At 41.9% G+C, this 17,032-nt stretch overlaps 1 protein-coding gene across 2 annotated transcripts; it reads left to right on the top strand.

The window, feature by feature from the left end:
- Positions 1 to 6,241: 6,241 nt before the first annotated feature.
- On the top strand, positions 6,242 to 16,671 carry LOC122623857 (synaptic vesicle glycoprotein 2B). Of its 2 annotated transcripts, none has more exons than XM_043803218.1 (4): positions 6,242 to 6,437; positions 12,548 to 12,725; positions 12,844 to 13,564; positions 14,471 to 16,671. In XM_043803218.1, exons 2-4 carry the CDS (start codon positions 12,689 to 12,691, stop codon positions 15,609 to 15,611), a joined length of 1,899 nt encoding a protein of 632 aa, XP_043659153.1. In that variant the 5' UTR covers positions 6,242 to 6,437; positions 12,548 to 12,688; the 3' UTR covers positions 15,612 to 16,671. The 2 variants fall into 2 exon arrangements, with proteins under 2 accessions (XP_043659153.1, XP_043659154.1); XM_043803219.1 differs by lacking the exon at positions 6,242 to 6,437 and adding an exon at positions 9,880 to 10,380.
- Positions 16,672 to 17,032: the final 361 nt, after the last annotated feature.

Here is a 17,032-nt window from a genome sequence, read left to right as displayed (position 1 = left end):
TAAGTTACCTACCCCACCATTGGCTTTAAATAAATATGCGAAATATTGATTGAATCGTAATAATTTATTTGGAACAGCATGCGAAAATTGAATAGTCAATAAGGTTTTTTCCCTGTGCACTTAGCAAACAAATAAGAAATAACGAGACAGGGAAATCTCATAAAAACCTGCCACGTAAGCATTTTCAGGCAGTTCGGGGTCACCAATCTGACACTTTCTCTAGCACCGTCGTCGATCTCTCCTTTCCCTCACTTCATTATTGCCCACCTTATTGCCAGTATTTAGCAAACAAATAGTACATTCAAGTGGAAAGACTTATAAATACATTCCTTTTTCTTTTTTTGTTTTTTTTTGCCTGTTCGGGGTTACCAGAATGCAAATAACTCTAGATGTGCATGTGCAATATACATATGTACAGATGTGTACATAGTGTATCTATGTATATAGCCACTCTATATGTTTTGCGCTGAAAGTCAGCCAGTTGAGTTGAGGGCCTCGCTCGTTTGTTTAACTCTTTATGGCCCTTCGGTTGGTGGCTCGTGTAGCGCCGTTGTTGATCCAGTAGCTATATCAAGTAGTGGTAGCTATATAGTGGCTATATAGTGGCTCGATTACATTAGCAGCTAAAGGCCCTAATCAAGATAAACATTTTTAATCAAATTACCCGCGCCGACAGTTTTAGACATCATAAAAATCCAAACAAAAGCCGCGTAGAACCGCCCCAACCAACCAACCAACCAAACAAAGCAAAGCAAAGCAAAACAAGTGCTTTTGGGCATTTTGCAATATCTATTTTGCAAATAACAACAGCGACAGCGACAACGAACAAAGAGCCAGGCGACATGTGGCATCAACTAATTGTTGTCATATCCATTGTTGTAACTGCTCGGGCGCCACAAACCAGTTCGCAAATGGAATTAAGTGAAAATCAAAATGAAAATTCAAATTCCAATTCCAATTCAAATAGAAATAGAAAAACTCTCCGCAATGGAAAAGCACTCAAGCAGACAGTTCCTCAGTTACTCAGCTCGAGATCGTCTTCCAATTGATGCAATTCCAATTGAGGCTTCCGAACTAGTAGAATTCAGTAGACAGGTGGTTTTGCCTGCCCAAAGCGTGCAGATCCAGTTTCCATTCGAATTTCAAATTCTGTAAATAACAATAACACCGAAACAAATTCATTCTTTAATATACAAGCATCAAGCAACGGAAATGCGGAGCAATAACAAATTAATCAGCTTAAGCTAACATTTGGTGTTTACGCTTTATTAATAATAACGAAATATTTAGAAACAATCAATTGCTTATAACAGCAAATGCAACAAGAAATTGATTCTCATTATTTGTATCATTTCCGAAAGCAATTAATAGGGAGTATGTATATATGATTTATAAATAATGTGGTTTTGTTTCAAATCAATTTATAGTTTGTATATATGGCATATGTATACTGTAGATTTGCACAATGAATGGAAAATGATTAAAGAACCTCAACCTATCATCTCAATGAGTCCTTTTAATAATGTGTTAATTCTTTGAAATCCAAATTATCCGTAAAACTAAACATCTCATCTCGATGCACCAATAATGATGCTTCATGGGAATAGCTAACTAAATGATCTGCGGAACCAAAGAACTCGTCGCGTTTTCGCCCCTTTTTAATTCAGATGACGTAGCTGCCTCAAAGGTTCATCGTGTTGATTGGCATCGGTTCTAACCGGTTCGCACTGGAGACTGGAAACAGAAGATTGAAGACTGTAGACTGTAGAATGCAGAATGTGCCTCACGTTCTTCGGTTGTTTTCCTCTCCATCGATGTCGCTGAAATTGGGCATTGAATTGATTTCTGCTTAAGCCACATGGTTAGTCATCGGCTGTGCTCCTCTCTCTCTTTTTAGCCCATTGGATACGAGCTCTTCTTCTGTCCCCCTTTCTCTATATAGTGCCCTCTATATAGAGCCGATCTTGTATTTTTCCCCTTGCCTTAATTGATATTGAGCATGCAATGATTAATCAAGCCCAAACTGCGAGCCGCGAGCTGAGCGGTTCTGTCATTCGACCGAAGGGGCTTCTCAGAAGGGGAGATGATATGATGATATAGTGGCTTTATGGGGGATACCAGGGGCAGTTGGACCATAGACACTGCGTAGCCAAAAGTGACTTGGCACTTTGAATGCACGTGACCCGCGGAATTCTCTGTGCGTCAGTGGAGAAGTTATAAACAAGTGTATTAGGAAAAAGCCAACGCTAAGCCAATTATGATGCTGATGTTTTGAACGTTATAATGTTGCGGCTCAGCGAGATGACAGATCGTAAACCTAAAGATAGACCATTGAGGTGGAATTATCACTTGCAGATCTTAACTCTGCTCATTACTGGGTTGGAATCCACCGAGAGATAGAGAGAGCTAGAGTTTTATCATTGGCTTGGTTCGAAATCAATAGAAAAACCCCAGCATATTCACCTTTTTCTTTATGGAGCTGAAAAACAATCAACAATTCGCCTGTGATCTTGAATCTATTTATGTGCGGAGGGTTCAAGGCGAGATCAGTGCAGTGCATACCCCTAAAATTACCGACGTTCTATGTTCTTGGGTCTGTTCTTAATTGATGAGAATAAGAGTTTTTTTTTTTTGCCAATGGAAATACAAATAAGGAAGTGGGATATCAACAATTCATGTGTGTCTCTTTTGGATTGCTGTTTAGATAATATGCACATACTTTTTGCATACTTTTAAGCTAAGCCCCAGAGAAGCAGCACAGATATCAAGGGGATGGCGCAGAAGTGCCAGAGTAGGCAGATTTATGCCTGGCAAACGGTCCGCTTGATAAGCGGAGTATCTCCGTGTGGGTGGCCCATAAATCCCCAGTGGCAGCAGTCACAAAACAAAAACATCAACAACTTTAAGCCGCAGCCTCATAAAGTCTACACAAATTTCCACTGACGTCAGTCCCACATGAGGAGCAGTGTACATAGCGATCAAGATCAGCAGATGAGGAGTTCAGAAGAACTGGGTATCGGGATGAGGGATGGTTCGTTGGTTGTTTGGTTTTTTGGTTGCTTCGTTTGGGAGTTGACTTTGATGGCGTTTGCGATGGGCCTTGGCAGTCAAAGAACACACGTTGGCTTGTCCGAAAAGTGAAAAAATAAGGAGACGAGAGTGAAGGGAAGACAATATCAGAGGGCCAGGTCACGAGGGCTGGCGGACACAGACGCGGACGCGGACACGGACAAACAAGCAACTGGAAGTGATGACAAGCGGGCAAACACCACTGAACTTGGACGACTGGCTGGCGGCTGGGCCAATATTTATTCGGGATCCACTGCGAGTTGCGAAAGATGTGTGACGAGAAGTAAAGCCACTTATTTTTAGCCGATCTATATTGCATTCGACGGCAGGCAGCTACCGAATTTACAAATAATGCCGGATTACAGGGCAAACACCTTGAAATTCTCCACCGCATCTTATATGATAATATTCACTTATACCTGACTTCACCACTAGTCTTAACCTAATAATAACTTAATCATAGAAAACTTATTCATATAAAATTAAGCCGATCTGCGATGCAATTGGCATGCAAGGCGGTTTGCAGGAAAAACACTTATAAAAAAAAATTAAAAAGTAGACAAACAAAGAACTTTATTAATTGTTAAGATTTGCATTCAATATTACTTGCATTACACATAAAATAGAAAAATAACTAAGTTAAATTCAATGAGTGGGTAATCTTTCCCATATATATGAATATGCATGTTTATTAATAAAATATGTTTTGAGAATCAATAATAATATAATATAATAATAATATGAAAATAATATGAAAATAATATAATAATAATATGAAAATAATATAATAATAATATGAAAATAATATAAAAATAATATAAAAATAATATAAAAATAATATGAAAATAATATAATAATAATATGAAAATAATATAAAATAAAATAATATAATATCCTAAATGTGGAACATACCTGGTCAGGTCCATGATGCACTGCATCCAGAATGACGACGGGATACCCACATGGCCTCTGGAACCACTATCACACACACTGACACACAAACTACTACTTTTACTATCACATCATAACTTCCGGTCAACTGATTTATGAGCTGTCAGAGCGGCTATCCCATGAGGATTGAGTCAGAACTGATTGGGAATTGCAAGTATTGGCGGACGAAATTTTGTTTACATTACATTAATTATGTAAAATTATGTAAATTAAGTAAATTACAATGTATACAAAATAACTTTTGATATGTTTAATGTTTTGCGTTGAATGTTAGCTATGTTTCAATGTTGCAAATTCATTGTTGCACATCCAATGTTGCAAATTCAATGTTGCACATTCAATGTTGCACATTCAATGTTGCAAATTCAATGTTGCCAATTCAATGTTGCAAATTCAATGTTGCAAAGTCAATGTTGCATGTTCAATGTTGCAAATTCAATGTTGCCAATTCAATGCTGTAAATTCAATGTTGCAAATTCAATGTTGCATATTCAATGTTGCAAATTCAATGTTGCACATTCAATGTTGCAAATTCAATGTTGCATGTTTAATGTTACATGTCACATATGTATATATATCACTGATTGAAAAATGGTGCATGTTATAGGTTGTGTGTTGAATGTAGCAAGTCGCCAAATTTATTGTTAAATGTCGATTTTCCTTTGTTGAATATTTGTTGTTCATTGATAATTATTGAATGTAGCTATTGAATAATCATTAAACATAAAATTTTCCATACATTAATGTTTAGCATCGCGACATAAACGTTTTCTTGGAAATCCAAGTTCTTTGCCAACGAAGAGCCAAATCTATACGATATGGAAAACTGTCTAGCATAATTTTTGGTTTCGATACTGTTTCATGGCTGTGGGCTACGGAAAAAACCTTTGCACACACAAAAGATCATTTATATTTTTATGGAACTGAACAAAAAAAAATTACGTAGATCTGTTGCCGCCGCCAGGGAATTGGCGGGTCCTATGGGGGCCAGTGAGGGGGGGAAGTGAGGGGGCGGACAACAAGCACGCAAATAATTTCGACACATTCGAGGCGACAAAAAACACGAGAGGCACTGAGTTCGCACGCACATATTTCATACATATTCGCAGAGCTATTTCTGTAGCGCCTGGATTTTGCTGACGCGCGATTTTCTTCTTTCTTTTTTGGGACCCTGCAGCGATTTTGGTTTGAAATGATGTTGGTTTTAGCCAGGGTTTCCGTTCAACTTGGCCGTTTGCAGAGGCCATAGTGCACGAGCAGCCCTTAGCTGGTGCAGACCGATCGCTGAACTGGTTCATACCCGTTTCGCAATCGACTTCATGTCCAGCTGCCCCATGACTAAGCGATTCGTAACGAAAATCTTTTTAACCGATTCATAAGCGATTTATATATAGTCCCTGGAGGCTGTGCCATAAACTACTGCGTTTGAAATATGTACACTTCAATATGTATACTTTTTTGTATTATTATAAGAAGTCCAACTAGAAGGTCCTCTCATAACTTTCCATCTGTATGAATTTTGTTGGTGATTTTCGTGCTTAAAATTCAGCCGCTTTTAACCGATTCGCACACGATGCGCCGGACGCTAAGGACTTTGTATTGGTATTGACAAACTATAGGCTTTGCATTTGCAGAAGGAAGAGCATTGCATTCGCAGCGAGCCATAAAGATTGCAGTTCTTATTTTCGTACACCCGTGTACGGGGGTACACACATTGTTGCGATTACGAGTATAGCACTCACTCGGCAGATAAGAGCGCCTGAGAGCCAAGTGATAAGCATCGGAGGGCGACATCTCTGATGCTGCCCCATCTCGATGTTGTTGTTGTCTCCGATCCGCCAGGCGATAACGTCAAGAGCAACAAACAAAACTAGGAAGGCGCGCAAGAGCAGCAAAAACCACAAGAACAACAACCAAACCGAAAACCAAAAAAGTACAAAAAATAAAAATAAAATAAGCAATAGCAACAGAAGCAGCTGGGTAGCTGGGTAGCTGGGTAGCTGAGTAGCTGAGTGTACACAAGCTAAGAAGAACCGAGTGAGCCGATTGCCCAGTGGCGAGAGTGGCAGGCACACACAGATTGTGCGATCGCGAAAGAGCGAAGAAGAGTCAGCATCCCGAGAACGAATCCGAAAAAAGGGGGCGACAGGGTTCGCAAGGGGGGCGGGGGCTGTACGACTGTGGGGCTATGGGTTGGCGCTTATAAAAACGCCGGCCCAACGATACTTGGAACGCACTGTCCAATCGCTCTTGGAGCCGCGTGGAGCTCCTCCAACCAGTGATCGTGATCTATTTAGCCCGATTCAGCTACTCGCCTAACCGCCGTGCATCGCATCTCTATTGAAACAACACACACAACACCCAACACACAGCAAAACAACACTCGTCGACATCGTCGACAAGGACAGCAGTAGTAGGTGCGTATCCCCCCGATAATTAAGTATGTACCCTCTACACCCCTCTGCACCCCACCGCGATGCCCAAGGATAAAGTACAATGGGCAATGGTGATTCAGTTGGCTGCGCAAGTCTTCCTGTTGCTCGTAAATATAATTCAGATTCAGGATGACACAAAACAAATTATTTTCTGCCGCCCGCGGGCATTATTCCACATTCTTTATTCCAACCTTTTTGTTTTTATTTTTTGTTTTTTTTTACATTTTATTTTGTTGCTTGAAATACGGTGTAACAGCTGAAAATAACAAATACCCATAAATTAATTATGCAAACTAAATTGTCGCGCGCCCGCGAAACTCGCAAAAAAAAAAAGAGGGGAAAAAATACAAGTGGAATAAGCAAGGCAGAAAGCGCAATATTGATATTTAATTCGATGCCAAAGTGAACACCAGATTGAAAAAACGGAAAGCAGGCGCCAAAACACCTGTGTCCGATTAATGCATAAATATGCATAATCCTCGAAATTCCAGATTTCCAATCGCAGGCCCCCATATGAATATGGAATATGGAATTTTTGAGGGCAAAATTCTTTACAGGATCTCCATGATCCCCTTAGCTTATATCAGATACTTTGCTTAGTTTCTATCAGATACTTTCCTTAGTTTCTATCAGATACTTTTCTTAGTTTCAATCAGTTACTTTCCTTAGTTTCAATCAGATACTTTCCTTAGTTTTTATCAGATACTTAAGAACTTGATATGTAGTATCCAAAAGGATTGTCCTTTCAAAAGGGATGTTTATATGGCAGTTTCTCTAGAGCCCAAGAGTTTGGAGCTGCTGCCCCAAAAGCCCTGATGAAATACACTTTCCGCTGGTTTATTTATCATGGCAACATTGTCCTCTGAATCATACGAAGCGGTAATAGCTTTAGCTTGTTGCTGGGTCAGCAGATCGCCTCCAGAGAGGCCTCACTGTGGCCCATAGTCGCGCACTCGCTCTCTCTTGAGGCGCAAAATCAACAAAAACAACAACAATAGCTCCAGCATATTAGTCATGTTTGTTTTGAATTATCTGTGAAAGAGCGTTCCGATTCGATCCGATCCGTTTCGTTGTTTATTGAACACCCAATTCGGAATTCCTCGTAATATCCATTTGAATTCGTTTCGTTATATTCACGCTCTCTTGGCGACTTTTGTTTTCGTTTCGCACATCGCACATCGCGCATCGCACATCGTCTTCAATTGAAAGTGGTCAATTAATTGAAATGTTTGTGCAGCGATCAGCAGCAAGAAGCGCACAAATGATGCTGGTCTCTTTAATTGAAGATGCGGATCGGAAAGATGTCGAAAGATATATACTCTCCTTGGTGGGGGAAATAAAAACCGATTCGAACGAGTTTCGAGCACAGCGCACGCAGTTTGATTAACAATTCAGCAACAACAGCCAGTCCAGTACATACATACATATGTACATATGTCCTCACATACATACATATATGAGCAGATAAATGTGCATATAGAATATACTTGTGGGCACCTCTATATGTAGGAAATGGAATATATGTAGGCCCATCTGTGTGCGTTGGCTCTGTTATTGTTTGTAGATTAAACTCAGCCATGGCCACGCCACAGACGCCCAAAATGAACTTAGCGAAGGCAGCAACCATTTGACCTTTAGTCTAGATATCAATCATGGGCTTCTTAACGTTACGATGCTATACAATTGACTTGTAATGGGTAACTGTAGCTGTAACTGTATCTGTATCCGTACCTGTAGCTGTGTTATTACGATCGTAATTAAGCTGTCCCTCATCTAGCATAATTTTCAATTGGCCGTGTTCGTTTCGTGACAACAATGTCTAATTAAATTAATTGTGGGCGGCTTAAACAAACGGCTAGTTAGCAAATATTAAGCGAAAACGAGAAGCGAACAAAGAACACGTACAGCAAGCCACTGACATCCAATCTTTTGTGTGGCTCTTCTGTGGGTCAGAGGTGCGATAATTTGCCAAACGAAGCAACCAGAAATTAGCGTCAAGTTACGACTACGTCCGTACTAATAATCGCCCATTATGCAAGGCCCCAATCTGCACTTGACTCTGGAGAGAGTCACGTCGTCTTTGGTAACCGTGGAAGGTAACCATCTCGGGTTTCACTGCGCTTTCGCTTGTTCGCGTTCTTTTGGCCCGCATAAACATCCCGAATGCAGATGACTCACTGCGCCCAGTGAAAAAACGCCCACCAAAGTGTGGCTAACAATTAAGCAATTAGACAATGTTGATCGACTTTATGGCAGATATTCGTTATTCGCATGATACAATGATTAATGAGTTGCTCCAATTGCATCACTTTGAAAGCGCTAAGTTCGATTAATTTCCATCTCAATATTGGTTTCGAAAATCCCTATACTTGGTTACTTTTTTATTCTTTTTTGTAAGCTCACAAGTCACATGGCCAGCTTACACGATCATTGCTCGCTCTGATCGAATGGTAGTATCAGTAATCGCCATGACAACAATACGTTTAATCGCTATACATATGCATATACATATGTATATATGTGTGTTTATATTCGCCCGCTATATGTAACAATATGAACAATAATGATAATGCCGCTATTAAGTCTCAAGTATAATTCTTTTGATCACTCAAGCCGATGCCTGCTGCCGTTAATTGTTCGCAAAAAGGGATTCGAAGTTGAATTTTCAAAATAATCATCGGCTTTGTCACCCGATCGGCCAGTTACGTTTAAGTTCAGTTAACGTTATGCGATTATCATTTCTACGATTTGTACCGAACTTGACTCATCTGAACTGTTTATTTCGGGCTCAAGGTAGATCACGTGGCGATCACGATTTGCAATTACCATATAATCCTTGCACCTTAGGCAATGTTTTCTTATTGGTAATCGATTTCTGAAAATCTTGCTAATTTAGTTGAAAACTCAATCATTGTCTTTTAAGACATTTTAGTACTTATGGCTATGATCCAGACTAGTAATCAGTTTCTTTATTTAAAGTTTCATATGATTAATTTTTGAATACTTTATGCTGCATCCTACTTTAATTTCGGAAATGATTAATAAGTGGGAGCTCAACTTTTGATCTCTGGAGGAATTCAATCGTATCGAGGTCACCAGAGGCTGATAATTTCTTGTTTTGATTTGCTTTCTTCGGCGTTATCATTGCATTGCTATGCAATTGCTGGTCGCACTTGGCGATGATCGCAATTTGAATATCAATTAGCAAGCGCGCGCGCGCGCTCACAGCGGGCGAACAGTGGGAATGGAACAGTGAGGCGTGCGGCAGTGAAAACGGTAAAAGGGGGCGGTGGGCGGGTGATAAGCCGCGTTCCACTGCCGCCCGTTCCGCGGATGCGATTTCTGTGTATTTAAGCGGCCGTCGAACGCCGCTCAGATACTTTCCACCGCTTGAAGTGCACGAACGTTGATCGAGAGACCGCTCACAGTACCGCCGACGTACCGCTAACCGCTCGCAAAACCGCTCGTATTTGCAGAAGATCCGTTGAGAAAAGGGGACTTTTTTTTTGCGCCTAAATTGTATCGATTTCGATGCCCTTTGCCATTCGCCCATTGTGTGTCAGCCAACGGTTTTAATGTTTTCGCCAGTTTGCAAGAATTGCCAAGCCTCGTTGAGAACTCCGCGCACCAGCAACGCCAAGATCCACTATAAGCAAAAACACAAACAGTCCACATTGAGCTGACGAGCAATTTTCTAAAATTTAATCCACAAACAACACGAGTTAAAATAAACAAACACCAAACAAGTGCAAAATAAAAAAATTAGAAATACTTATATACAGATATACAGGGCGTAGCAGCGCGATAAATACAATTATTTAACGGTGCATAAAAAACATATATTATTCGCAAGGAATACAACCAATTTAATTGCCAAACAATAAGCCCCGAAGAGCTGCGAGTTCTGACCAAGAACAGCCAACAGGTAATGAAATGCCAATCATGAAAAGCAAAGTTGGGGCAAATTAGCAGAATTACCAAAAACCTAATATTCTATACAGCAAAATGGGTAGATACAACAGTGAAAACAAACTGAGAATTATATAATTTATGTTATGAAATAATGAACTTAGGTATTTGTAACAAACATGTTAGGGATATTAAAGACTTTTAAACTTAAGGGTCTCGGTTTGCTTACAGTTCCATTTTAAAGGGAATGCAAACAATTTAACTGAGTCATTATTTTTTTAACACAGGTTCGGTAAGCGATTGAGTGGTTCAAATCTCTCACAAATGTTTTGTTGAAAATCTGTAGATTTACGAGTTCATTCCGACTTCGTACTTCAGCATTTCCCACAACTCACAATCCACATCCCATACATCTGGCAGAAGTGCGGTAGTTAGGAGCCGTAGTTTAGAGCCGGGTCTCAGTTTTATGTGCTAATTAATTTGAGATATGCAAAGGCGCAAAAACAAAGCTACGTGCACCATAGCACCATAAACGGTCCACCCAATCCCCCATTTGGCATAGCCCCTTTTCCCTGGGCATCCGACACATGCATCGGATGACATTGGGGCACCGAGTGAGTGAGTGTAAAGCTGAAGCTGGGACCACATCAAGTCCGGGGTATTCCATTCACACGCAGTTTTTCCAGTTGCGCTGCTTTAATTGCGCCTGAAAAAGACAATCATTCTAATGCGACTTGTTTAAACAGCAAAACTGGAAACGAGTGCGTTTTTATGGCGCTAATATATACGTAGCCATAGCATAGCAGTGTTATACAGATGGAATGTTTTTTTTTGGTTCGAGCCAATAATCATGGTTCAACTCGAAAGTTTATGGGAGCACACTTAACGAGTGAACTGAGCGGTTGAGGAATTCATTTAATATGCTGACAAATATATTGCACTTCCTAAATGACTCTAGTAGGGCTCCAGAGCTGTGACTGTACTTTTGAATGGATTAAATGGATTGGGAATGGGGATGGGAATAAGATCGGGAGTGGATCTGGGAATGGCACGAAGGCCAGGTGAAGGGCCATGTGGCACTGGCTTGCGGAAGCGTAGGCGTTTAATGATCGTCCAGGGCATAAATCAGCATATATTCATAATAAAACATGGCTAATTGCTGGGGATTATCGTTTTGCAAGCGAGTGAAACGGAATGAGCGGAACGAAACGGAACGGAACGCAGTGGCAATGAAACACAAGCAACCCACCCACCCAGTGACAGAGACTGACAGCTACACAACGTAAAAGGCTCTGATGATTTCATATCAATGAGCAAGTGATCCTGCCAATAGATATATATGATATATATATATATAGATATATATGATCTACCCCATATTGTTAGGAGTAAGGCAAAGAGTCGGCAAGCCAGCAGCATTTCTCTCAGTGCACTTGCCGTTGCGCTTTTGGTTCCTGTTCTCCTTCATTGCACATGCGTACGGCCGGTTCAGTTTCAGGTTCAATGCGATTGCGATTGCGATGTCGATTGCGAATACGAATCATTTGTTACTGATGCACATTTGTAATTGTTGTTGCTGCTGCTGCTGCCTAATGAATAAAGTGAAAGATTGGCGCGATAAATTGCGATTTGAATTCAATTTTCGCCAATCTCTTAATTAGCAAGCTGTTCGAGCGGAAGACGCAATCGCTCGCTTTGATTTATTTTTTATTTATTTTTTATTGAGTGCCTCAAACCAATTAGTTTCCCATGCTTAAAAATTGCTAGTGCGTGGGCAAAACAATTATAATTAGTATAGCAAAGTTTAAAAAATACCCCTAAATATTTATTGTTACATATTGTTATATATATCTAGCTGGAACAGTGAAATTCAAATACGCAACGAAGACAGCTCCTCAATTATTTATTAATGAAATTGTCGACCCAAATGGGGGATTTTTTCACGCCTTCGGCACTTACGGTTAATTTCAGTGCCCGCGACTATTTCGGGCATAATTTTTTATTAATCAATTACGTTGTCGCTTGGGCGCGACGAACAGATCGTTCATTCATTCTGCTCAATTGCCGCCCAATTGCGTTAAATTAACCCACTTTCCACCCATGTCGAAACAATCGATCGATAGAACGATCGATCTCTGATTAAGCACAACGATAACACTCGCCATCTCTTTCTCTCATTGCAGACCGCTAAGCGAGGCCGACACAACTGTACCCATCTAAGCAGAGCTTAGAGCAAACAAGCTACCAAAAAAAAACCCCTACAAGTAATCCCAATTTCCTTTTTGCTACGCGCACAAGAAGCCAACAAAACCCTGAACTATAGAATGGTAGAAGGTGATTCCGCAAAGGGCAAAAGCGAATGTAAGTAATATACATAGATTCCATTACAGTAATGGATATTTGATAATACCATAATACCATAATGCTGTGAGAACCGCCACATTAACCCCCGTGTGAAACCACCACCACCTACTTACAGCCTATAATGTAGAAGCTGGACTACAACCAAACTACAACCAGAGCGCAGCAAGCAACCAAGCAAGCAACCATCCCACTGGCCAGGCAATCGCTCCAGCCACCGGAAACGCGAACTCGCACATCGACAACCGAGCGATCATCCAGCCGTACTCCTTGGGCACCGGACCCAAGCAGCCGGAGTATCAGTTTGCGGCGGACAATCGCGGCTACGAGCCGGACAGCCATGCCAATGGCAAGCAGCAGGACGTAGAGCGGGACGCCCCCGATGGGGGTCACGGGGGTCATGGGCCGCCCGGTAGGGGGGGCAAGGGTGGTAAGGGACGCAAGAAGTCCATACCCTTGCCGGAACCCACTGCCCCGATAGTCGCCAACTTTGAGAGGGCCATCGAATTGTGCGGCTATGGCAAGTTCCATTATATACTGCTGGCCATCTGCGGATTGGTCAGCACGTCCGAGGAAATGGATGTCATCTCCATGTCCTTCATTCTGCCATCGGCGGAATGTGATCTGGAATTGAATACGGAGACCAAGGGCTGGCTGAACTCGATCATCTTCATTGGCATGATGGTGGGCGCCTACTTCTGGGGCAGCATCGCCGACAGTTTTGGCCGCAAGAAGGTCCTCATCGTCATCTCGTTCATGAACGCCTTCTGCATCGTCGCCTCGTCCTTCTCGCAGACGTACACCTTCTTCATGCTGTTCCGCTTCCTCAATGGCGCAGCGTAAGTATTTATCATCCATCTAAAATTAAGCTATAACAATCAGCCAACGAGTGCCATTCAAAAATAGCCAATCGATGAGGTGATAGCAGCGCTCCATGCAGCCATGGATCATCGATCGATGAATCTGTGGATCTGTGTGGATCTGTGTGGATCTGTGGATTGAGTGACACACGGGCCCGGACCCGGGGCAAGGTGTTAATTCAATTACTTCTATTATGAATAACAACAAAATATTTGAGCCGCAATATCGTGACTGTTTATGCTAATTAAAGGCTCGAATCCAGCAAGTCCGATCGAAATGCCCCGAAAATGTAACGAACGCGAAAAGATCACCCAAATACCCAATGAATTTGCCGCTGGCAAATGGAAAATCTGAGATCAGGCCTTGGCCCCCTGGCTTTTGGGTTACATTGACGCTTAGTCACCGGTTTACCCCAATGCTCACCCATATTTAACAATATATTTTGTATTTTTTGCCAATCGTTTGCTAATTACCGCACCGAACTAACAACACTTATTTCGCAATATTTTCATGCGCTCCGACATTGAGTGCTAAATGATACTTCAATTTTGGTTTATCAATATTCAAAGAATTTCAAAAATTTTTCGTATACTTGATGTTCTGTTGTAGAATTCTGTGAACGGGGCGTATACGCAATATATGATTTGGGAAATCGCGTATACGCACTGTATGATTTGTAAAATAGCGTATACGCAATATATGATTTCGGAAATTGCGTATACGCACTGTATGGTTTGGAAAATTGCTTATACGCACTGTATGATTTTGGAAATAGCGTATACGCACTGTACTAACATAATTTTTCATGAACATATGAAATATCCCCGAATAGTTTTTATAGTTACGATTATAACTCTATTTATTTTCCCCCCATTTATTTGCAGTTTGGGCGGCAGTGGTCCTGTGATCTGGTCGTACTTCGCCGAATTCCAGCCGAAGGCGAAACGCGGCTCCATGCTGAGCTTCATGGCCGCCTTCTGGACGTTTGGCAACCTGTTCGTGGCCAGCTTGGCCTGGCTGATCATCCCGCGTACGATTGGCGTCACCACGCCGTACTTCACGTACAACTCATGGCGTATCTTCCTGCTGGTCTGCTCACTGCCTTCGTTCCTCGTGGGATTCCTGCTCTTCTATCTGCCCGAGTCGCCCAAGTTTCTGCTGACGCGCGGCAAGAAGGATCGCGCCCTGGCCATTTTCCGTGGCATTTTCGTGACGAACACGAAGCGCCGACCGGACGAGTACATGGTGTACGACCTGGAGGTGGACGAGAAGCTGCTGGAGAGCAATGGCAGTGTGAAGAACAAGTATAGCCGCATGATCAGCGGTATGGTGGACCACAGTCGCGCCCTGTTCAAGTCGCCCATACTGCGATTCACCATCGTCTCGATCACGATTAACTTTACATTCCACATTGGCTATTATGGCCTGTTGATGTGGTTCCCGGAGCTCTTCAATCGCTTCGAGGAGTACGAGAAGGCATTCCCGGACCAGTCGGCCGGCGTTTGTGCTGTCACGGAATACGTGGTTAACCTGGCCAAGGAGCAAAACAAAAATGGCACCTGCTCGTCGGATATACCGCAATCGGTGTTCATGGAATCGCTGATATCACTGGCCTCGGCGCTGCCGGCCAATCTGTTGGCCATCCTCGGCATGGACATGCTGGGTAGGAAGTTCTTCCTAATCGCCGGCACCATGACCGCCGGCATCTGCTCGGCGCTGATGTACTTTGTGCGCAGCTCCGTTCAGAACCTGGTCGTATCGGCCATCTTCAGTGGCGCCATCTCGGCAGCCAATGCGGCGCTCGACTGCCTGATCACCGAAGTATTCCCCACCAAGCTGAGGGCCACCGGTGTGGCCATTTCGATGGTCGCCGCTCGATTGGGCGGCATCATCGGCAACATCGTGATTGCCCAGCTGCTGGACAACTACTGTCCATCGCCCACGTTCATCGTGTCGGGTCTGCTCATCGGCGGTGGTCTCATGTGCCTGCTGTTGCCCAATACGACGCGCAAGGAACTCAATTAAGCAACTAATTACTAATCACTAAACGATAGCCCCCAGCCAAAAACCCATAGAATCTTCTGCTAAAACTGTTAGCCTGCAAGGTCCTGTCGCGAGTTCTGATATATCAACTTGAGATATCAACTTGTGGGCAGGACCTTTGGGCTTATTACGTTTTCCTTGAAAATCAACAATAGTTAACACACCACAACACCAGACCACCCTACCCCACCCGCGACCCACAAGTAATTTCCATTTGCCCCATTCCGCCAGAGGATCGGGCATTATCTGTGTATATATGGTATGCGTGTGCTACAATACACGATTATTTGTATCGTCAGTAATTATTTAACGATAGCGATAATGATTTTCATTGTGTGTCTAATTTTAAACGTCCCCTCCCCCCTCCTAAAAATATCTATCAATCTATTGGAATTTAAACGAACCAACAAAATGAAATCAGAAATGGGCAAGAGAAATGCCACATCAAAATCGGGCCATATCTAAAACAAAGAAAAAAAGAAAAAGAACAAGAAAGGAAAATATGAAAATATGAAGAGAATACATACCCGTTTTTGGCACTCTTTCGCCCAATATGATAAGCAAAGAAAACCCCAAGCCAGCGAGAAGATATAGCAGGTAGGATCGATAGCAATCGATGTATATGTATTGTATTGTACGATATGTAGAGAATAATATATATTTGGCAAGCGCCGGCGCCGGCTGAAGCAGCAGCAGAGGGGCTGAGTAACGGTAAAGATAAGGACTAAGCGCCGATAAACATGATACAAAAAAATGATACACAATGATCACTTACCGTTCTCGTCCCGCTGCTGTCCGTTATTGTTGTTATTATTGCTATTATTAATACATCCAATGTAAAACACATACGTATATAACTTTATCTATATATTAAACATACATATATCAAAACCATTTTTTTTTGTTTTTTTTTTCGTCATGTAGGACCAAAGCACAGGAAGTGAAAGAATATTTGTAAAATTTAGTTACGTTACTACAAGTTACGCTACATATATACAAAACAAAATAAAACCGAATAAAAAAGGACAAACCACAAAGAAAACGTTTTTTAATTGGCACCAAGCGGCTTATATTGAGTATCTAATATCTACGAGTATCTGAGTATCTGTAAGAAAAGTACTTCCTCAGCAATTTCGATGCCATTCAAGATCAGTTTAATCAGTCGCACATCTGCGAATTTCGAATGGAACACGCGACCGGGCTAATGTTTATTTGCCCAATGAATGAGAAATATTGACGAGGACGTGGAGCTGGCCAGCGGTCCAGAATTAGCGTTAATTAAATAAATACATTGCCCAGATCCGCAAACTCACGGATCCAACAAAGGTAGCCCATGTGTACGTACATATGTACATAGATAATGTACATATTTATTCAACTGAACTCAACTGAAGTGGATGTGC

Source organism: Drosophila teissieri, chromosome X (genome assembly GCF_016746235.2).
Source record: "Drosophila teissieri strain GT53w chromosome X, Prin_Dtei_1.1, whole genome shotgun sequence".
Classification (NCBI taxonomy): domain Eukaryota; kingdom Metazoa; phylum Arthropoda; class Insecta; order Diptera; family Drosophilidae; genus Drosophila; species Drosophila teissieri.
The sequence above is the reverse complement of the archived record's forward strand: the minus strand, read 5'-3'. Positions and strand labels throughout refer to the sequence as shown.